The sequence below is a fragment of the Acanthisitta chloris genome, unplaced genomic scaffold (assembly GCF_000695815.1).
Source record: "Acanthisitta chloris isolate BGI_N310 unplaced genomic scaffold, ASM69581v1 scaffold528, whole genome shotgun sequence".
Lineage (NCBI taxonomy): Eukaryota > Metazoa > Chordata > Aves > Passeriformes > Acanthisittidae > Acanthisitta > Acanthisitta chloris.
The window spans coordinates 44,662-68,362 of record NW_008685108.1 but is presented as its reverse complement, the minus strand read 5'-3'; the positions used below and the strand labels follow the sequence as shown (position 1 = coordinate 68,362).

The 23,701-nt window shown below is 39.5% G+C and overlaps 1 protein-coding gene across 1 annotated transcript in view; it reads left to right on the top strand.

Annotated features, from left to right (window-relative positions):
• The first annotated feature begins 4,461 nt into the window (after nt 1–4,461).
• The window catches only part of LOC103806871 (glycine receptor subunit alpha-2-like), a 38,333-nt gene continuing 19,093 nt past the window's right edge, over nt 4,462–23,701 (top strand). The window contains exons 1-3 of the mRNA XM_009079579.1: nt 4,462–4,524; nt 5,279–5,353; nt 15,866–16,015. Coding sequence (XP_009077827.1) covers nt 4,462–4,524; nt 5,279–5,353; nt 15,866–16,015 — 288 coding nt within the window. The remainder of the gene's footprint in view (nt 4,525–5,278; nt 5,354–15,865; nt 16,016–23,701) is intronic.

Below are 23,701 nucleotides of genomic sequence, written 5' to 3'. Positions count from 1 at the left end.
AACATTCCCCTCCAGTTAATTGTTATCCTTTTGTACAGCTGCTGGGTGGAAAAGAAAAGGGTATATGCTTAGGAGAACTGGGTTGTTAAGGCCAAGAAGGGAACACTGCCTGAGTCGAGTTGAAAGAAAGAACATACTATGATATAGCAAATTACTTTACAGGCCATTGAACCTAATGCAGCCATGAGAACTCACCTGCCTTGTAAAAGTGGGACATTTTCCTTGGGAAAGAGACTGTGAGGTTTTATTGTGCCAATAGGGTATATGCTTAGGAGAACTGGGTTGTTAAGGCCAAGAAGGGAACACTGCCTGAGTCGAGTTGAAAGAAAGAACATACTATGATATAGCAAATTACTTTACAGGCCATTGAACCTAATGCAGCCATGAGAACTCACCTGCCTTGTAAAAGTGGGACATTTTCCTTGGGAAAGAGACTGTGAGGTTTTATTGTGCCAATGCACCTGCTGCAACACCAGTGCTATATTGACTTGCAGACTTCCTGAAGATATATTAAGGAGTACTCAAAAAATAACAGTCCTCAGGTAGGAATGAAAAGAGCTCCGCAAGAGCTCTGCAGATTCTCTGTGGAGACCATGCTGCACAGGAATGGCTGCTGCCAAGTATGTTGGGCAGCTCTGAAGATATTCATTAAGGATAAGAAACTTTTGTATGAGAATGCTGTGTGCATTGCTTCCTCTGGTGAAAGCATATTAATGTCAACTGAATGGCAATTATGGATTTTGATGGTATATGCATTAAAAGGATATAGTGAGCAAATTTGTTGGAGAATCAGGTCCAGCTTGCAGCTTTTTCTCTGCTCTTCTGCAGTTTCTTGGCAGCTAGGGATGTTAAACAGATGTGGGCTTGCAAGAAACTCTGTAGGCTCTGTTCCTTTGCTCCCCTCCCTCCTTAACACCACGTAATGTAACGTTTGTGCCTATGACATGCGCTGTTGGAGTAAGACTGAATGGCTGTGCCCCTTTTCCTCCTTGCTGCCCCCACATTTCAGACTGGGGCTGTGGCTGGTCTGGCACACAAAGCATGTTAAAGAAGCAACCTTTAAATTTTAATTTACATACTTCAAAGTTTTTTTTGTGTGGGAGTTTTCTGCACTTAAGCTTCCTGATGTGCAATCAATCAAAGTCAGGGCTGCTGCAATAACATTAGGTTCAAGGTACCCTTTAGGCAGACTGAGTTGCAAACTTGACAAATATGTTTACAGCATAAACATTGTATTGACAACTTAAGCAAAATCTCTCTTGCAGCTGCATGTGCTGGAACATCCCTCTCTCCACCCACTTATCTGTGAGTATAACCTACACTGAAAAAATCTAAGTGCTTTCATTTCTCTTCACTGCTTCTTATTATGTCCAAAACCAAGCTAACAGCAACAGCCAAGAAACAGTGGGTACTATTATTGCACATTTTTCCTTATCTCCTGTTCTCCTCCTGATGTGTCTGACTGGGATACAGATATGCATTTTTTGCAAAATCCCATTTGCAATGTGGTAGTGATGCAGTCTCTCCAGGAAAATTCTTACTGATTTAGGCAGTTCTTTAGAACAGTCAGCAATGTGGATCCTTCTCACAGCCATGTGGGAAGGATGATCTGGACCCTAAAACATGGATGTGGTAGCCTAAAGATGAAGATTTCTTTCAGAGCTCTGCCACTGGCTCCTCCTAAAGACTTGAGCTATGTACTTACCATTTGCACATCTTCCCGATTTGCAAAATGGAGCTAAGAATATTTCCCTGCATTGCATAAACTCATTGAGAAGCAGGTAGATTAGGTTCTTTAGGACTGTTCATTAAGGTCTTCCAGGAGAAAGGCTTTGAAATTCATTAGATGCAATCCACTCTCTGCTAACACATACTGTTTCATGCAGAATAGTTCTCTGATTTTTTTGTTTGTTTTCTTTTCCATCCCCAAGATAATGACAAGTGAATAAATGTCAGTTCATGTGAGAAACATGTAACAGGGTTCACCAACCAGGCAAGTACTTCCCCAGAGCTACAATAAATAACGATAGAGCAAGTGTAACTGAAATTTCTGGCATCTATTAATAACTTATCAAACACAAAGATAGCTCTTAAATATAATATGAAGTGCGTCTCTTTGTATTTCTAGCCATGTGTCACTCTCCCTAGAGAGTGGGGTCAGAGTTCTTAAATGGTTGACATTTTTCAAAAGGTACATTTATTTATGCTGAACATGAATACTGGGTTACATGGCAACATAATCTGGGCATCTATACAGGATTAGTAGACTTTTCTTTTGATTTAACAGGAGTGAAATCTGTGCAATATCTGCTAATTCTGCTAAGTCATAATGGAAATAGAGCTTGTAATGGCCACGTGGATATAAAAGACATGGGTGTGCACTCCTACATTTATTTTAATAGCAAGAACAGGCTAATGTTGCCAGAATCTGTAGTGCTGGAAAGAAAACTGATGGTGAGCTATTACTACTCCAGACTTATCGGTAAGGCAAATGCCTACAAAATGGTTCAAGAAAGATACATGTTCATTCCCAATTATGCAAATAGAATTCCTGGCTTAGGCAGTTCATTAAAATCTCCTGAAAGAGTTATAGTTTGATCCTGCTCTTCATGATTTAAAATTCTGACCAGTGTGTTTTCTGAGCTTCCTTAGAACTTTTAGAGTTAGAAAAAGAGAGAGAGAGAGAAGAGTAGGGTTAACATGACTCACTTCAAAGCTTTGTTCTTCTCTAGCTACTTATGGAACTGACAGGGAGAAAGTTATATAGGTTGTTATTTATATATAGGCTGTTTTCTTCTCTTGCGTAGGCTGACTCAGTTTTGCAGCTTCTTTTAAGTTACACGACTCATTTGAGCATGTCAGAATTGCCTGAAAGTCAGAAAAGCTGTTCCCTTTCTGTCCTGCCTTTCACATGTGCTGTGCCCAGCCTGGAGAACTCAAGCTTGTGTAGTGCCTGTGCCAGGTGCCCCTGCCATTAGAGGGATAGCAGAACACAGGCTCTGGAGCACCCAGGCCTGTGACTTTGCAAGAGGAGCAATCCCTGTGCACTACATGACTGATCCTTTTCGGGGGCATTGCAGGGCACTTGTGAATTATGTTCTTGGTGAACAGGTTGCCTATTTCTTCTTGCTTGGAAGCCCTGGGAGTACCAAGAGGAGCATCAGAGGAAATGTCTACAGACTCTGTGTCAGACACATGAAAGGCTGGGCAGTGACTGAAAGGCACAGTCTCTTTGTTTTGCGAAGTGGTGCCTATGTCAAGACCTAGTATCAGCCAGAGCTTTGAAGTGGATGTGCCTGTATCTTATTCTCACAATGAGTTATTGCAAGAGATGAAAAGTTTTACATGAACTTAAAAATTACTCATGTTTCACCAGAACATGAATAGAACAAGAAAAGCTAATTATTTTTTTTAATAAAGAAAAGACAGAGCAACCATATAAGACTAAGAAGGCACGCAAAATTTCATACACAGCCCTCCTCCCACCTACTGTGTCCTCAATTCCAGCCATCCCAATGATTTTAAGTGGCAGAAAACTCAGTTTGATTGCCTCTGGGTTTCCAGGAAATTATTCTGTCCATGATCTCTGATGTGGTTTCCTACACACAGTTTCTTCAGATCCCATATCATTAAGTCTTTTGAACTTTCTCCATTTGAGCAGCATTAGCAGTTCCCCAAAGATGCAGAAGTCTCCCTTGCTCGTAGGTGATTCAACCTCACCTATTTACTGTTACTGTTTCACAGACACAGCATGTGACACAAGCTAGGAATACACACACACACACAAAGAAATAAAAGAACCTATACCATCAATTATAATGCCATGCTTGCAGAAAGGATGTGCCCTATCCATTTGAGCAGCATTAGCAGTTCCCCAAAGATGCAGAAGTCTCCCTTGCTCGTAGGTGATTCAACCTCACCTATTTACTGTTACTGTTTCACAGACACAGCATGTGACACAAGCTAGGAATACACACACACACACAAAGAAATAAAAGAACCTATACCATCAATTATAATGCCATGCTTGCAGAAAGGATGTGCCCTAATACATACTACAACAAATGCAGGAAGTGATCACGAAAGGTGACTCTGTCTCTTCTGTGCTTGAGTAATCTGGTGAGTCTGGTGCAGGCACACTGTGGTGGTTCTACATGAACACAAAAGGGAGCCCACAATGATGTGTTCTGTGCTGAGTTTTCCTACTTTTTTTGTTCCATGGCTGGTCTTCCACAAAGGCATTGAAAACATAATTCAGTTAATAATGTCAATTGACTGGACATCTCTGGCTGGAAAGGACAGGAAGAACTTGATTAGGAAGTGCTACCTGACATTAGAAAAGAGGACAAAAGTATTATTGCATTTCAAAAAATGTGAACAGGAAAAAGATGGAAGGAGGAATGTGCCAGTAGCTTCAAAATGACTGTACAGCTTTGCTTCTATCACAAAGCCTGGTGCACCATGACCTCTCAGTTCCAGGCATTTTCTTCAAAAGAGGTGGTGCAGGTTGATGGTCTGGACTTGGTTAGTGGGACCCAAAGGTCAGGCAGGTCCTTGGTTGGAAAAGTCTATGGGGAAGTATTAATCACTCAGCTTTCTTTCTGCTCCATCCCAAGCAAGGTGATCTGCAAAACAGAGGTCTGGGCATGCAAGTGTTTTACCACATGCAGCATTGATCCCAGGTACTGAGCCTACAGGCTTGAGCTAATTTGGCTGTGTGATAGGTACATTTACATTAATGTGGCAGCTCTGATCCCTTTAGAATACGGAAACTGATTCAGTTAAATTAAAAAAGAAATCTTTGTATGAATCTTGCTAAATGCTGCTGTTCATTCCCCTTTATTTGAATTCCATTTCCTTTCCTTTAACCTGCCCTCTTTATCACATTTTCTTTCTTTCTTCTGTTTATTAATATTCAGACCATTGATTTCTTTCTACGTACATTTTCACCTTTGCCATATTCTATTATTCCCATTGTACATCCTCTTTCAATTCTGCATGTCCTTAAGTGCTTTACTGTATATGAACTGTGACTCACTCACACTTATAATTGAAATTCGACCATGTTATCCAGCCAGACATTATATTTTCTTTGATGTCAGCTTCAGGTTCGGTTTTTAGGGATGCTTTTATTCTTCATTTTAAAACCTTTTTTTTCCCCAAAGATAGAAAGAGAATAATTTGATGGATTGTATACCCAGATCTATTGATTGTGCCACTATTTCTGGTTACATATTGTTTAAATTATCCACAAATAAAGCATTTTTTCCCCTTACAGTTTTATCAGGTGAAAGAACCAATTCAGAAACCAGAGCCAGAAGAATCATTAAGAGTTATAAGTGGCTCGGGAAGAGTAAGTGACTGATCAAATAATAGCCAAAAAAACCCCATATGGAGATACTGACTAATGTAACAAACCATCCCATTCTCATGTTTTTTTAGTCTGATATATGTTTATTATTGATAAGGAAATTTTCTCTGACCAAAGGATTAATTCAATTTATCCATCTCTAATCTAGAGAGGCTGGTAGTTGTAAACATAAACAAATGCCTTTTCCCACCAAATTGCATTGCTGGAAATTGTAAGAAATCCAGGTTTAGCAGTACATTCTTAGGGAAGAATTAGAAAATCAACTCTCTATTCACAAAAAAAAAAGAGACCAAAAGTGGAAGGAAAAAAAAAAAGCTTACTGCCCTAGGCATCCTTTTCTAATTTTAGTTTTTTGTTGTTTGGTTCAGTGAATTGGATCACTTTTAATGGTTCACTTAGTTGTTACTACAACAGGAAATACAGCACAGAGAAGGTGTTGCAAAATGTTCTGTAGTCACCTGAGATTTAACACAATTTTCATGCTATTCAATGGAGAAATAATACCTAAATACGCACATATAGGTGCAAATGTTCTTGGTGTTGATCATGGTAGCTCCACTGCCATATGTCAGTTCTTTGATTCTTACCTCCTTTACGTGGAAGGAAGAGATTTGTTCCTATTGCTGCAAAAATAAGTCTTGACTTGTTATTTAATAACAGTTATGCACTGAGTCACTTGACTCTTCAAAGGTCAAAGAATAATACAATTTGGTGCAATTCTTCCTAACCGGGTAGCAGAGGTAAACCAACCTGGCATGACTGTGGCTGAGCTGAATGAAGATTTCTTTTCACCTGAGGCAGCTGAGGAACTTTTGGATCTACAGACAAATAGGGTTTTCTGGAGTTGACTTAACAAAAAATACCAAAACCCCAAACATTTCAGAAAATTATAATCACAGCGGAAGAAGCTGGCATTATAGAAGTAGGCTCTCTGGCTTTGCTCAGATACATACCACATTGGATTCTTATTTCAAATAAAGCTTAAATATAAATTCTCCATTGGTAAGTATCAGCATTTGACTCTGTTTATGAATTTAATGACATTGTTTCATGATCCTGCCAGTGGTTCTTGCTAGCAATCATGCAATCTTTCTCAGTTTTTCTCCTTGGTGATTGTTTTGATCCAAGCTCTCATTCACTGAAGAATTTACCACTTAGAATCCAAGTAATTAAATGAGCATTTAATGACATTAAATAAATATTATCTGTTGCTTTCACTGGGAAGGGAGAGCCAGAAACTTATGTTATAAATGAGACCCAAGACTGACACCGTCGTCTATCTGCAAGGGCTGACAGTGTGTGTATTTGCCCATGTCTTAATGCAGCCACATATAATTCTCAATTTGCACTGAACTCAGCTGGATATGGGGGTGTTTCTGTGTGATAAATGTCTTTCAATTACTTAGCAATAAGAAGCTGCTTCCTTGTAGCAGGGACATCAATCCTTATTTGTCACCTTTGTAAACCGATCACCATGGCTCCACCAATCTGTTGGTTACTTTCTTTGGTTCATACACAAGAAATGTCACAAATATCGGTATTATTTAGTTTATTTCTGCCAACCTGAGCTTGCTTTTTGCACAAGACAAATCTGAAGGATTAATTTGTGGGGCACTGAGGTGCTGTAGTAATCTGTGGTTGTGAGTTCTTATTCAAGACCAATTTTTTGAAGAGAGAAGAAGACAAAACATACAAAGTGAGACTGAGGAGAAGAGTAGAGATGTGTAGAATGTTAGTGGTGAGAAGCTGATGCTTGGTGTTGCGGGTTTATTTCTGAGACAGCTCAAGTGCAGACTGTGGGTCTTACTGGCTTCTCTGGAAACTGACAACAGTACCACCTCTGCTATGACACTGGGATGGGGTTAGCTGCCTCTTAGTCTGCAGCAGTACCGTAGAGCATATTTGTTGGCCAGCTAAGCCACAGTCAAGAAGGGAGAGAGGTAACCAGGCTGGATGGTTACATGATCCACAAATTGCTATTTGCAGGTAGTGTCAAGAATGTGGCTGAGCTGGTAGGAGTGGTAGTGTCCTGACCTGTTCCTGCCCAGCGGTTTTCAGGATCAGGGCAATGAGAAAAGTCAGCAATGCCCTGGTGCATGCCAAAGTCCTAATAAATGATGAGAGGAATTTGGGGGGGTTTTCCCCCTCTCTAACAGTTTTGATCTGTTTCCAGAGGGGGCTGAAAAGAGACAATCAGACAGAAATAACTAGTCCCTTTATTATTTGGTCTGTCATGCACCCTGACATGGTTGTGCTCAATCTTAGTTCCACTCTGCCTTTGTTTACATGGCATGAACTCAACACAGTTCTTGAGCAGGGCCACCATGTAACATCCCAGTCCACTTGGTGGGTTGAGGAAAAGGTAATTTTGAATTACTCTGGGCAGTGCATGGGAGAAAAAAAATCAGTTCTCAGAAGGTTCAAGAAGAAATAATTTTTACTTATGAACTTTGGGTCACCTGTGTGGAATAAGAGACTTGGCAAAAGGAAAATCAGTAAACTTCATTCAAACACAGTGCAAACTTTAACTCTGCATACCTTGAAAGAACAAAGCCCTTAGCCAAGCACTGATCACAGCACTTAGCAAGTACTTAAGGGGATACTGCTCAGTAGGCTTGTAACTTGACATGCTGCAAAGGGGAAAAGAGAGAAAAAGATACAAGTAGAGTGAAAAAGATATGAGAGAGATAGATAGTCACCACCCATGGATCCAGTGTGGTCTCATCAGCTTCCAACCCATGTAGTCACCAAGGCCATTCCAGTGCAGATTTGCAGTTACCTGCTGAGGCTCAAGGGGCTGGGGGGGAGCAGCCACCACCCCACCTATGCAGAGCTCGACCTGCTCCCCTCCACTGTTTTCCCAACTGGTTGAGCCAGAAAACTTTTCCTCTGGTCCCTGACACACCTAGAACCTCCAGTTTCCAAATAATTTGGCATTTCCCTTCTGTACCTTCTTGTTAACTACTTCTGTAGTGATCTGAGCTAGACTTGAACTCCTGACCTAGATATGAGACATTTACACTGTATTGTCATCTTCTCAAAAATTGATACAACATACAGTTGACTACCAGTGTGCACAAGTGGGCTTTTGACCCTGGTTACAATCTCAATTAGTGTTACTTGATGCTCAGTAGCAGAGGTCAGGCAGTCCCTGCATTGTCATTGCATAACAAAATTGCACAGTTTGCTCCCAAGCTGAGCACCAACACCATTATCTGTCCACAGCACAAGCCTTTGTTTTCTCAGCTGTAGCCTCCTTGGTTAGAAAACCTGCCTTAAACTATAACCCAGATCTCTTTTTCTCTGTCTGAAAAATAGTCATATTATATGTAAGGAAGTTGAGGGCTTTTGAATCACAGAATCACAGAATGGGTAAGGTTTGAAGGGATCACAGTGGGTCATCTGGTCCAAACTCCCTGGTGAAGCAGGATGAAGTGGAAATGGTACATCCTGTCTAAATTTGCTGTACAGAATGAATGGTCAGGAATGGAAAATACAAAGCAACTACACCATATGATTGCACAAAATGACACATGATGAATATGCCAATACTTCCTATGCCCTTGGTGAAAAAAAAAAAACATGCAGTCTTAACTTCACCAATCTGCTAACTGATTTTACATTTATTTTGTATTTTGTATTTATGGTATTATGCATGTCCTTTGAGAAGAAAGATCATAATGTGTGAATAGACACTGCCCATGAAAAAAGAAATATTTCATTGCTTTTCTAGAATGGCTTTATGTTACCTGGAAGACAAGTTTACTTTTTTTTTGTAATATGTCATATAGAATATAGTTACTTAATTTCAAGAAACATCAGTCTCTACTGTGTAGATACTGCTCTGTCCTTCCTTTTTCATGTCCTGCAGGATGTACTGTAACAGTCCTGTGTGGGGGGTTTGCCATGTGCTGCAGACATTCACAAAGCATTGGATAATGCTTGTAGTTTCTTGGGGCCAGCTCCACTCTGAATCTGGGGAGAGCAAGCAATCTTGCTTGCTCTCTTTAGTGGCAGTAGGATTGAACTGGCACAGCAGTTGCCATCACCACATACAAACCAGACCTGTATCTGTCACATCTTGGGCTGGTTAGCACAACAAAAATAGCTCTTAGCCCTATCAGTGAATCCTGTTGCATGCCTGTGATCACCTCTTCTGGCCCCTGCCCAGGCTCTCTGAGCATCATTGTAAATACCTTAATTCCCTGATCTTCTTCAAATGCTTGAATAAATTTTCCCTTCATCTTCGAAGGAAAAACAAACCATAAATTTTTCCCATACTTTTCCTGGCTTGGAGGCAGTCAGCATTTAGTTCTGCATCAGCAGTGGGTGGGAGGTTCAGCATCTCATGACTTGGCAGAACCAGCAATAGAAATAGAGCAAAAAATTTTGGATGAATAGTTTATTCACTAAAAAAGGCAATTTTGGGTGGATGGAACAACTTGTGAATCCCTGCTGAGTAAGGTGGATACTCTCAGATGGAATTTGAATAATAGAGGGAGTGTGGTTGAGTTTGTTTCAGCATTTTAAAATGAAGTATTTCTTGCTTGTTTATTGTTTTGTTTTGAAAAATGTCCACTTTTTATTTAACACTAGAAGATGAAGTAGATGCTTCTGAAAAAAAATAGGCCAACAAAACAGTTGAGCAAAGTAATTTTGTCAATTAAAAATAGAGACATTTTATTAAAATAATTGGGAAAAGTGGGTTTCATATTCACCAAATATTGCTATTTTGTCATTCATCCAACAACCAAACCAAGTCAGTTATGTCAGCATCTTGGAACAGGCATTTTATTATGAGAGTAGTCACTTGGTTCCTGAGTGGAACACTTGGGACTTGATTTAAACCCCATTGCACCTAAAAAGGAAGGAAGGTCACCAGCCAGGTTGGTTGTCTTCCCATGAGGCCTAGCAAGGCAAGAAGAGAGCTGATGAGGGACACCAGCAATGTCCACAGGACTCACTCACCAATGACCCATTTGCCAAAATCTGCCCCATACTATGAGCACTTATTTGCCAGTAACAGAATAGTGGCTCTGATAGCTTAAACTTTTTAATTGCAAAGTACATTGTGGAAAGAATGTGGACATTAAAGTCTTGAAGAAGCCAACAAAGTGAGGGGTTTTGCATTTTCTGGTATGAATTTGGTTTATAATTGTGATATTTCCCAGGGTGAAATACTTGAATTAAAAAAAAAAAAATCCAGAATAAGAGTAGAAAAAAAGAAAATACTTTCCTTGTAACACCAACTCTCAGCACATTCTTTCAGAAACTTCTTTGCCTGGAAATTGTAATGAAACCAGGACTGGTGCTTTCAGGTTCAGCTATATAAAGCTGATATGCAGGATCAATTTCTGCATGAATTCAAGATTTGAAAAAGATAAAATAAAATAATCCAGTATGTTTTATGATAACAGAATTTCATGTAAGTGCTCTTTTCTTTGGGTTTTTTGTTCATTTTGATTTAAAGTGAAATTTAATACAACATCAATGCCTTTACTGGAAGGCAGTTTGACATAACTTTTGCCTCAGTTTTGATTTAAAATGTAATTTGTTCTATTTTCACCTTTCCAATCTGAAAAATTCTCTGAAACCCCAAGAGATTATTTTATCGCATAAGATAATTTCAAATTGTAACATTTCCTAGTAGCTGAAAATTATCTTCTTTAAAAATATTTGCCTAGAATGTGGTATTGTGTAAAAGCAGAGCTTTGGGGCTTCATCTCACACGTCAAAGATATTTTTTCATGAGATTCTATCAACCAAAATAAGTGAATATATGTTATTTAAAACAAACTGAGTAGCTTTCACTGCATATTGGAGTTATTTTCACAATGCAGAACTCTGGGTGTTGAGGAATATATCTGGTCTAGGTGGCTCTGGTTTCAAGCTGCAGATTGAGATGTGGCTTGCAATGCTGATTGAGCTCTGGGTGGGGAGCCTGAGACTAGAGGCCGTGAACTGCCAATCTTTGAGGTAACAAAAGGGAATGGAGATGGGTGACACCTGCCTGCTGAATGGTCACTGGGAGATAGAGAAGGAGCTGGGAATTGCTGAGCTTTTGGATAAGGAGGGAGATGAAGATGGACAATGTGGATGGACACAGGAAGGGGGCAGGACCAGAAGACTCCGGAGGAAGAGGGAGACTTGCATGCATGTAGAGTGTGATGGTATCAAAGCCCAGGGCACCTTGGAGCAGGAGGCACCCAGCTCTGGCTGTTGCTGTGTTATTACACTGTGATTGAACTGCTTTATGGAACTTGACAATTGAGACTCTGCTAACAGAAACCTCAGGCTGAACTGGTAGGAAACCTGGTCATACTGGAGTTGAGTGGGGTGTGCAAGGAGTCAAGAAGGGCATCGGTCAGCTCACCGGAGCCACCCATGACTGGGAAGTTTCCTTTTAAAAAGGTTCCACTAGGAGAGAACGGACACATCTTCATTTCATTTTTACACTTGTTTGACAGAATCAGGGAGTTAAAGCAGTTGTCTGGAGTCTCATGAGGCTGGCACTGTAGCAGAAACAGCTCACATTTGGGTTGATTCACAAATGTCAACAAATGACAGCTGCTCAGCTGCAGGACCCATGTCCATGTTTTCCCTCGGCTTCTCTCCACAAAAATGTGCTTCATTCTGGTGGTGCCACATGGCAATATGCTGAAAGGTACTCAAAAGCTGTGAGAGGGTCACAATGCTAAAATAAAAAGAGCTGGAAAAGTGGAAGGTTTAATCCTTGCAAGTCCTTCATAAACAGTGTAATCCTCCTTGTAGTTCCATTTCCAGGAGCTTCATGGGGGTCATTGATGTTACAGCTGTACAGAGCACAAACTAGTCTTGTTTTATGTAGTGGGTATGGCCAAAAAACAAATGAGAACAATTATGAAGGGAAAGGAGTTGCTTTGTCACATTTACTAAATTTAGCCTTACTATACATGACTCTCGATGCAGACAAATCTAATTCTGAAAAGCTCCCTCATTAGCTGGCCCTAAAACATTTACAAAGCACTGAATAATTGATATAATTTATGGTTTTATTGGTGGGAACCATTAAATCCCCTCCTCCCAAACAGCATTAGGGAGGAAGCTCTACAACATGCAGTAAAAAATGGAGCAGCTATTTAAAGAAAGAAAACGGCAAGAAAATCTTACTGTGCTTTCTGAACATGATAACTCTGTCTGCCTCTGCCTCTGAATGAGGCAGAGTTTCCAAATATCCACTTCTAAAAGTATTGCAAAGTATGTGGAGCCAGTGTGCTGTCAGGATTACAGGCTTTTCAGGGGAAGTTTTACAACATCTACATTTGAAAAGAAATAATCACCACTAATTTTGGCTTTGTGCAACCTGATCTAGTGAGGAGGTGTTTCTGTCCATGGCAGGGAGAATTGGGACTAGATGATCTGTAAGGTCCATTCCAACCCTTAAAGTCTATGATTTTATGTTCTTTCATTTTAGACTTGGTAGCTTGATAATGTCAACTTTAAATTTGTAGTGTTAATACAGACCTGGCATTCTGTCCTGCAAGTGAAATTATGGGAAAGGTGGCAAATGCTCAGGTGTGATCACTTCTCTTATTCTGTTCTGTTCTGTTTAGGATTACATCACGATACCAGCGAACAGAGATGATTCACAGGCTTTTTCTTACTAAAATTGACATACATCAAGCAGACATAAATACCTGAAATAGCCATCCAAAACTCCAGTCTTGGTCAAAAATGAGAGACTGACATTTTTAGGGTACAGTTTTTTCGACTATAGTGTAGATATCTGCTTTTCACTTAGAAGATTTTTGTCCTAAAATTGCTTGTTTCTTTGCTGTAATTAGAACTAACAAAACCAAAATCAAGCCAAACAAACAACAACAATAAAAAACAAACCATAAAGACCAAAAAACATGTACATAATGTTTTAAGTTAGGAGAGAAGAAACTTCAAAAAAAGTTAGTCTGTACTGTCCTATGGAGCATGGAAGTAATAGTTAAGGAAGCTGGACATATGGCACTGTTGATGAGTCCTTACCAAAGCTGTGCCATAGTGTGGCAATGGCTAAACAACAGAACAAGCTATGTGTCTGCCAAGTATATAATGATTCTCCCATTCCAGCCCAGAAGACCAGAGTTAACACAATCCAGCTGGCTCAGCAACTGTGTGGATGCCATTTGTGGTAGCACTCTGCAAGTGACAGCAGAGCTAACTCAGGGCTTCCTTTATTATTTTGCCTTCTCTGCTTTAAGCCCACCAGGACAGGATTTGCACAGTCAGAAATGCTGATTCTTGTGACTTCAGCTCCCTGCATTGTGCTGTCTCTGGCAGCACAGTCCAGCTGTTTATGCATGTCTAATACATCTCCTAAGGGCATGTATAAAGGAAAACAAGCTGCCCCTTCAAGGAAGGTAACAAACAATCTAAACTCAGCTGCTTTTTACGCAAATTACAGTTACTTGATTCCTAATGTGCCTCAGCCTGTGGCACAGAGTGTCTGGGACATTGTTGAGTTTTCATTGGGTTTCACAGCTGCTCAGTAAAGATGTAAAATTTTTTATGTGTGGGAGAGAGAAATGCATACCTGCTGTGTATCTAATTGAAAGGCACAGATTCATAGTGTCACTTCAGCCTGCTACATTTCAGCCTATACTACTTGTATTTTGGGCATTACAGTGTGGAGCTGGACTATAGCCTCAGCTACTGAAAGGTACATTCCTGTGATGCAGACTGAATAACAGTGTTTGGCTCCTCTAAAATGTCCTTCTCAGTGTTCAGGATCTGGAGGATGGAGCTCTGTATCCTTTCTGTCATGCCTTAAATGCTAGTTCCTCTGCTCATATTGCCTGTTGAAGAACATAGTGCAGCATATTCCATTTGACATTAACAAAAGATGTTCTACAGGCTTTGAAAAACGATGCTATTCAAGCACATGACAAATGGGAGCAAACCCCACTGATACAGGTGTGCTTCCCTCCATCATGAACTGGTTGCCATGGTCATAAGAGCAAGGTCATTTTGAATAGTGTATGCAAAGGGTAGAGTTGGTGTTTTCTAAGGTGGAGATTTGGTCTCCTAAATACAAGTTTGTTAGATGCACATCACATCCTTTTCAGATCACTATATATTTTGACTGCATTGAAATGCTTGGTCTGCAGGGTATTATTCAAATGTTAAATACATTACACTATAATTTTTTAGGGTCTAGGTACAATCCATTTTGCTTATCTTGATTCAGTTGTATGGGGGTGCCATGGGTTTGTGCCAAACTGAAGTGACCTTGGGTATCTGAGACACCTCGAGAGGACTGGTTAGTATGAGATACTGAGGTTTTGTGCTCTACTGGATTAGCAAATGGATGCTAGGTAGTTAATGTGGCAGTTTGTGATGCTGTTATTTAGATGACTGAGTAAAGCCCCATGTGTCTATGTTTAGAGAAGGATTCTAAGCTCCTCTTTACAGATATGAAGAAGATGTAGACTTTATTTAGGTGTTATTCATCTCATCGTAGAGGAGACATGTAAAACCATTCAAGTGCATTGCATCCTAGAAATGCCCATTCTTCTTCATTCCTCGATTTATTTATAACAAAGTAGTTTAGGCAACTAGCTCACATGTACGCTGCAGACACTAAAAGTCAGATGATTTTTGATTTTAATTCTACCCTGGATGTAATATCTGATAAACAACAGAGACAACCTGCTGTTGCATAATCATAAGATCTCTGCTGAAAAACTGTAGGAATACAAAGAAAGACAGAGATCAAATGCATCTGTGGAGAGCAATGTACTTTTGATATGCATAGTGTGTAGCTCATTAATTGGCTACTATTTGGCCCAGTGTGGGTAATATGATAAAAATCTTGTGACATTGTGGTGCTGTAATATATCTGATTTTATTTTGGACCAGTAAATTTAAATCAGAATAGAAGAGAGGCAGCTGGTATTTGGTATTTTAGTAGATAATATCTGTGAAGATTTATTTTTCTTATAGAGTTGTTGGATAAAGGTCAAGCAACTAGGCTTGAATAATTAATAAGTAAAGTCATATCAACCCATAGAATAGTATACCCTGAGTTTACTCTGAGGTTTTGGATACCAAATAAAACTAATTAATTAATATGGTAGTTGATTTGTAAAAGATTAAAAAGGTGAAACGGATAAACTTTCTACAATTGTTTTCAACAGGTATTTTATCACACCCTGTACTCATATTCTTTCTTTCAAACTTTGATTGAGACTATAAGAACACCTGCATTTTGTCAGTCATTCTGATTCTTCTCCTAAAAACAGTAGCTCATAATTTGTGAATTCTTTCTGAACATGCATTTTCCTTAATAGTTGAATTATTTATTTGTTATGAGACAATAAATTAATAAATCACAATGCAGAAAAACCACCATCTCATTGAACAAATGGAACTCATGCTGTGCAGAAATGAGTATTTTTAGACATCAATATCTTCAGCTTATTAAGAAGTTCAAGGTATAACACACCATGTTCTATTTCTTTCTAGGTCTCCTATGTAAAAGCTATTGATATTTGGATGGCTGTGTGTCTTCTCTTTGTCTTTGCTGCTTTGCTGGAATATGCAGCAGTCAACTTTGTTTCACGGCAGCACAAAGAATTTCTGAGGCTTCGAAGAAGGCAAAGAAGACAAAACAAGGTACAGCTGCTCTTTACTTGGGGTGACTGAGTCTGCCCTGACAGTACACTGATGTGCAATTGATTTCTCACCTCAGTTCTTCTTGCCCTTGCAGGAGACTATCATTCTGAAGTTTCCTTTTGTGAGATTTACTCCTCGATAAAGAGCTGATTACTGACTGCTGAGTTTATTTACAGTTTATGAAGTTATTGATAAATGTCAGTATATTGATCACTGGTTGCAAGAATTTTCTTCTCTTCTTGCAATGGCTGAGGCAGCTGGACCTTTACAATTACTGTGCTACTATGTGGCACCCACCAATGGATAAGGAAATGTTGGAAGCAATAACATAGATAAGGGAACAATATTATCCAGATGTGCTGACATCATAACATGCCTGAGACATGTCTACCCGAGCTAGTTATCCTAAAATGTGAGATTTCTTAGGGTAACCCATTGCAGAGATTGGCAGTTCTGCCCTCAGTTCAAATCACCAGCAACTGGTGTCTTTCCCAGCTGAAATCAGGAAACGTGGTCATTTAAAAAAATGCAAAGGATTAGGAGAATTTCCTCTCTAGATTCTACCATTCCTCAGTTTTCTACTGATATAAACTTGCAATTTTTAACAAAAGATTGACTGTCATTATCACATCATCTTATGCCAATGACTAAAATGTAGAAGAGAGGATGGGTTTTGACCTAGATGTCAGTTTAGAAATAATTTTAGCCAGTCTGTCCATCTTTCCTGTGTTTTTTTCTTCAATAAATGGAAAGACAAGGGTAGATATTAAATTGAATTTTAGTCCAGTTATGATCATTCCCACATCTAGGGAATGTGGGAACTATAAAGGTTTCATACTTCCTGTATTTGTGTCACTGGTTCTCAGTATCAGCAGAAACATTTAGGTTTATGCTGTACATATGCATTTTCTAGGTGCTGTAAATATTGGCTTGAGCTGCACGAGTGCTTCAAGCCACAAATAATGGTTTCCTTTACAAGTGGAATGACAACAAAGGCACAGGGCACTTTTGTTTTGACAGGTCTGTCTAATAAATGTTCTGTAGCTAATGTAATATTTGATGGATGCTCTGGGAAACAATCCAGTGCTGTTCTCCAGTTTAATATTATTGTCAGGTGAATTGAGATTCCCATGAAGATTAGATTACAGCAGAAAGCAGAGATGCTTGCATGTCTGCAGACACAAAGACCAGATGCACTGCCAATACCAGCACACAGCAGCAGAAGCTGTGTATGAGGTCTATAATTTCAGTTTTGGATGCAAAGATTTTTTAGAGTTGAACAGATAGGCAAGAAGTCAGCATTGGTAAGTAGCAGTGGCATTACTCAAAATAATGATGTTTTGGTCCATGGAAATGGTCATTCATCTGCTGTGGAAATTATTCTTCTGGTGAATATTGAAAGAAAGTTATTTAAAACCAAATCATCAGAAGGTTTATGCTTGTCCTGATCTGGTTGATACATGGATTCTTTGCAAAACGGGTAATGCCTGAATTAAATGCAAGGAAATATTCCAGTGAGTAAAAGACACCTATCTGTTGTTTTCACTTTTCCTGTGAATCTCATTGCATGAATTTTGAAATAGGTAACAACGTGACTAAGGCTGTCTCTTTAGGAGGTGTTTTCTTCATCTCTATACTTCAGTTTGTCTCTCATGATTTTCTCAGTTTATTTTGCTTTGAAAGTGATTCACATTGTTTTGCATGATGGTCTTCTCTAACCAAGCCATTCTTCTCTTTGCGTGTTGTGTATGTGTATCGTTGTGTTACTGCTGTGGTATTCTCATTCTTGCTGCTGCTATCTATGCTGACACTCTGGGGACAGGCACAGACTGTGACTGTTGGGAATGAGAGCGTTGAGTCCATGCGGCGCATGAATGGCTTGAGGAGCAAAGAGTCATCAGCTTACGGGACAGTGAATCAGATCGGCAATTCAAGTTTGAGGGTAAAACTGTAGTGAGAAAGAGAAAGCAAGAGAGTTTTAGTACATGCAATGATGTCATAAATCAGCAAAATTGACAATTTTGATGGCATCACTAGTAGTCTCTTGCATTCTCTTTGCTAATTGTCCCCACAAAATTTACAATACTGTCCACAGCATGAACAGCAGGTTCATGTTGTACATTCCTGTACAAGGCCCATTTTTATGCTTGCCTTTTACCACGGTTGGCTTGTGCCACCCCAATTCAAACCTCCCAGGGGAAATGCATGTATATTCAGTAATTTGGTTCTATAAAAATACAGAGCAAATGGGATGGGGGACAGGACCATAGGAAATGCCTTCAGACAGTAAATCCCACAGTGTCATCTTTCTGATGAGCACATTCCAACAAAGTTTGGTATGTATAACAATATGTATTTTTATTGGTGTGGTATTTATTCCTGAACCACTGACCTGCAGTGTTCCTCACTGTGGTGTCCTGAACCCTGCTTAGTGGAGTATGAATGGCTATGAATGAAAAAATATTTCATTGGTTTCTTTTTATTTGCTTGGAGAAGAGCCATGAGGCTGAAATCTTTTACACAGTGTAACATGTAGCAGATCAAAAGCAATATGATACTAGCTGATAGATCCAGTTTACGGGTGAGTTGTGGAGGTAATAAAATCAGTGATGGAGAGAGAAATGAGTTTAGTGTATAGCTCAATGCTTGCAACTAGTGGCTGAGAAATGAAATGTGTTCATTTAAATAAAATGGGACTGGGATTTTAATCTTTTAGGACCTGTTTTCCCAGAACAAAAACATTGCCTGAGCCACTTTTGAGATGTAATGGGTCTCTGACTTTGATCAAGCTCTGTAAAGCGATGTGATTATAAGATGCAGATTATTTCAGTGGATTTTGTACACTGTAAAGGGAATCAGTAGCTTCCAAAATCAAAGCTAAAACCACAGTTCACATTACACAGCAAAATTAAGACAGAGGCTTTGCAATGCAATAAATCGTTCACTTTCAGAGGTACAATATCAAGAGTAGAAGAGAGCCCTCATTTCTGGATACTTTTTGTTGTAGAAATAATCATATTTACACATACACAAAAACTGTATATGAAAAGAAAAGATCAGGGTCTCTCTAGAAGATATGACCAGTATTGCTGTGCTGCTACTGGAAAGCTGATGCCATACATATATAAAAGCAGTTCAAATAAGTACTTAGTGCTGCATGTCTTATCAGCCACAAAGTGCTGGTAGTCCAGCTAAAGTTCACGTAAGTCCCAGTTATCCTCTCTCTAAGAGGAGCTTGCAGAAACCTCTCTTCTGCTTCTGAATATTGTGTATTACATAGACAGCCAGGGCAGTGCACAGAGGGGCCGTGTCACTGCAGTGCTTTTGCTGCAGAACCCTAAGAGCTGGAGCTGCACTGGCATTGGTTTCCCCTGGAGAGCTCCCATCACAGAAGTGATGCGCACTTGAGAGGTCAACAGAGGAGACATACCACGGCAGAGGTTTATGGAGCAGTACAACCATGGCTGCAGCTTGATACTTTTCTGCTGAAGAGAAAGATGTTTATGTGCAGGAGAGAACGTAGCAACATAGCCCCTGGTGCCACAAGAAGCCTCACAAGCAGGGACATGACTTGCAGAGGTACTGCTCACTGAACCAAGGACTTATGTTGAATGCAAATCGAAAACTCATAGTCAAGAAGAGACTGTATAAAAGTGTGTTTGAATGTCTATACTGCATCACTTAGTGCTGATTGAGGGAGGCAAAAAAAGGTGTTAAATCACACCTGACCAGGATTCCTGGATTTAGCAGTTTGATCTACAAAACAAGAAAAATACTGTTCTCAGTTTTATAAGCCTGTATGTCTGGCACTAATTTCATTTTTGCTTCTGATGGGTCTTGTTCTTCTTAGTGCTGCAACCCTCAAAGCACTGCATGAAAGCAGAGGACACCCTAAGAGACCACCAGATCTCTAAAGTCAAAGATCACACTGGTTAGTGTTTTTGTAGGAAAAATCTGGGTTGTATTGTTGATAGTCTAGAAATTGTATTTACATATGAACCATTGACCTGTCATTCCATTAGAAAAGATTGCACTATCAGGACCTGTCGCCATCTTCCATACAGACTAAATCCCTATATCCTCACATTGTTAGTGCTTTGACCTGTCTGTCTTCCCCATGCAGTTTCTCTTGGTGGAAACATTCAAAGCTTGTCCTAAAGATTTGTGGAGAATTTTTGCTCAAGTTAAGAACACTCTTCAGTAGGAATACTTCACTGCTGAGAGAAATGGTTGCCTATTTCTTGTATAACATGATACATAGAGAAAGTGCAGGCTGCAGAAGCCATGAGTCTAATGATATTGAGGATGTAGTGCAGTTTCATGACATTGAAATCTAAATTTTCATGGTGACAGATCACTTGAAAGGAAATAACTTCTTTTTCAAATATGATTTTTAACAACCAAACAAGATTTGCTTATTTTTCAAAATGATGGGTTTCCAGGGAAGCAGAACTGTTTACACAGGATCAATCATCCCTTTTTGAAAACTATAATTATGTTTTATTATCAGCAGTCAAAATGAGTCACAGTACACTAGTATTCATACCATCATCTCAAAGATGACTTCCTAAATTATATGAGTGATGGTTACCACTGTAACCAAAAATAGGGGTTAAGTTTGGGACTGTTAGTGTTAAAAGCAGTGCTTTATAGCTTGAAAAAAAACCTGTGCAGCTGGAAGCTGTGACAGACTTTAATCCCATGTGCAAGGAACACAGAGCAATACAAATAACAATGCTGCAGCCAAGGGGGTTCACATGCATGCAGATTAGCAAAGGGAGGCACAAATGGTGTTTTCAAATGAAAGAGCTGGGACTGGGACTAAGTGATTACAGAAGCAAAGGAGAACTCCAGCAAACAAAGATGGCAGCATCTGTTCGAGTGTTTCAGAGAATTGTTGGTCTTTGGATGGAGCTGCCACTGATAAGGCAGGTACCTCAAGTGCCCAAAAAAAGTTACTGAGGCTCTCAAGATATTACATTATTTCCATCTTTAAAAAGGAGAAGAGATATGCATTGAGTACCACCAGTTTTAAAAGGCTCTCTCTATTCTTTTACTCATACTGAAAACCCTCTGTCAGATCCCCCAAATAATTTTCTAAGATTTTCTAGACCTGTCCATTGAAAAAAATCAGTTCCTTCAGCCTGACTTAGCCTTTAAAACACTTGGCACTACTGTCCCTGGTGGAAATGTTTTCCTGCTAGCATCCGTGCTCTCCGCATTCGGCGGGATGATGGGTACGCTCTGCGTTATATAAGGTGCCGCATCATGTGAATAATGGAAGTGCTCAAGGAAAGCCCTTTTGCTGAGCTATTTTTGGTACTCACTGAGCAAGCTCAAACACGAGTTTCATTGTGAAAAATAGGAATACGACTCTGAATGGCTTTTTCTCCCTCTCATCTTGCTTACTTAATGGATTAAAGAGCACGTAGCTTCTGCTGTAGATAAACACCCTCAAGATATTGTGGTTACTTTTATTTCTCCAGGGCAATTGCATTAGCATGTTAATGTAACTGCACAGAAAAAAAAATCCAGTAGAAGGTAAATACGCATAAATCATCATTTTGCTTGTAGTTCTAGTCCCACATACAACTGCAGTGAATATTTCACTGCAGTTAAACAATAGACACAATTCATTGCAACATGTTGCCATGTCACTTTGTACCTTCATCTGAATGTCCTTGTCTGCCTTTTTATTGTGAGCATGAATAGGCTAGCAATGGCACTAGTTAATATCAAAGTATCTGTATTGTTTATTAAATTGACATACTATTGTTACTTTAAACATTTAAACAAAAGCATCATCTTCAACTTGAAAAGCATCTTGATATAAATCCTTAGTCTAGCTCTAGGCACAAGTTTAAAAAGAGGCATGATTTCCTCAAGAAAGAGCAACCTGTAGGAAAAGTTCAGCCATGGGGTTGGTATTCAAGCAGTGGATCAAAAAAAACAAGCAAAAGCAGTCTGTCCAGATGGACAGACTAAGTTTACTGAAAATGTAGATTTTTCAGTGAAAAGCAAATGCAGAAAAGAAACAGTGGAAGAGAGAAATTGTTTTTTACAGGGGGTGGTTTACAGTGTCATGGGAAGTGAAATGAAAGATTTCCCTCCCTTATTGGAGGGAAGGTTAAAAACTCTAAACTATAATCTGTGTTTCATGTGTTTTACAGTCTCAGAAACAAAAAAAGGTGATGGACTATGTGGGGTGGATTTTTCACTCCAAACCAAGAAAGAAAAGAGAAAAAGGGTAGTTGCATTTCAAGGCTGAGAATTCTGAAAATCAAATAAAACCCAGGGTACATCAAACATTGTGTAATAAAAGGCAGAATAATTTATGGAACATGTAATGCCAGTTCCTGAGAAAGATCTCCAAATATCAAATCCCAAATATCTAAACAATAATTTAGGCTTATAGAGTGCAAGTGCATAAGCTGGAGTAATGGAATCCAGGTACCAGAGTACAAGTAAAACTAGGAGAACAAATTCAGGAGAAGAAAAATAGCATTTCCGGGGAAAAAAACCCCAAACAATACCAAACCAAACCAAAAAGAAATCACAGACAAATAAAGAAACAAAAGAGCCCCACAAATATTGAGAATAGGGAAACCATACCTAGTCTAGAGGTGGTGGAAACAGAGAAGTGGAATACTGGTGGGGAGTTGGTAATGGGACAGAATTGTGAATCTTTATACCCATTGAAGTGATCAGAATGGTACAACAAGGAGTACTCTGTGGGGTAGGGGGCAGATATTCAAACTGTAGGGACCAGGCACAGCACCAAGGCAGCAAGCAGGATATGATACAAACTAATGACTTGTGTTGGTCAGCTTGCAAATAGCTTAGCTAATTATTCCTTAAGATTAAACAAGATAGGAACAGGATATAAGCTACAGAGCAGCAATATTACAGTATTTCCCATTTGGGATGTTGAAGTTACTGCATGCTGCATCACCTGGGACAGGTAGAACTGGAAAAGTCTGGAGGAGTACTTGATCAAGGTTGTGGGGTTTTGCTCAGTAGTGTAACTTTGCTTTAGAAACTTCGAGTCTTCTCTCGTACCTACCCAGCATGCAGTGGCTGAAAGGATCAGCTCTGAACTGACAAGCCTTAGGGACTGAAGTTTGCACTTCACTCAAGTGAGTTTGTCCTGGTAGTTACTCATGAACAGCAGGAGACATGCCAGAAAAGAGCTCTGCAGTTTTCCAGCTCATGAAAGGTACTCTCCAGCTGGGTGCAAATGTCTCATTTTTTATTACACCTAGAGGAGAGTGCAAACTGAAAAGAGGGTAAGGAAGTTAGAAATAGGCAGGAAATGGTGTTCTTATTTTTAATGCTTTAAAGTAACAAGAAGTATCTTTTCAAGAACCATCTGCTGCAGGCTCAAGCTTTCCTTTTCCAGATTATTTTAGGAAATGGTGATTCTTTCATTGGATGTGTCCTGGCCCACTTCATTCCACTGGAAAAAAAATAAACCACAAAACAAAGAGTGAAAAAAATTGTCAAATATTTGTTTAATGATTAAAAAAATGAAGAAAGCAGACTTCAGGAGGAGTTTGTTTAACTTAAACTGCCCCTATCCAAGACCCCAGAAAAAGAGTGAAAAGCCATTGCAGTCCCAAGATTCAGACTTAGTCTGCACAAGAGGTCAAGGAAACAACTTTGCCCCAAATTGGCTCCTTTGTTCTT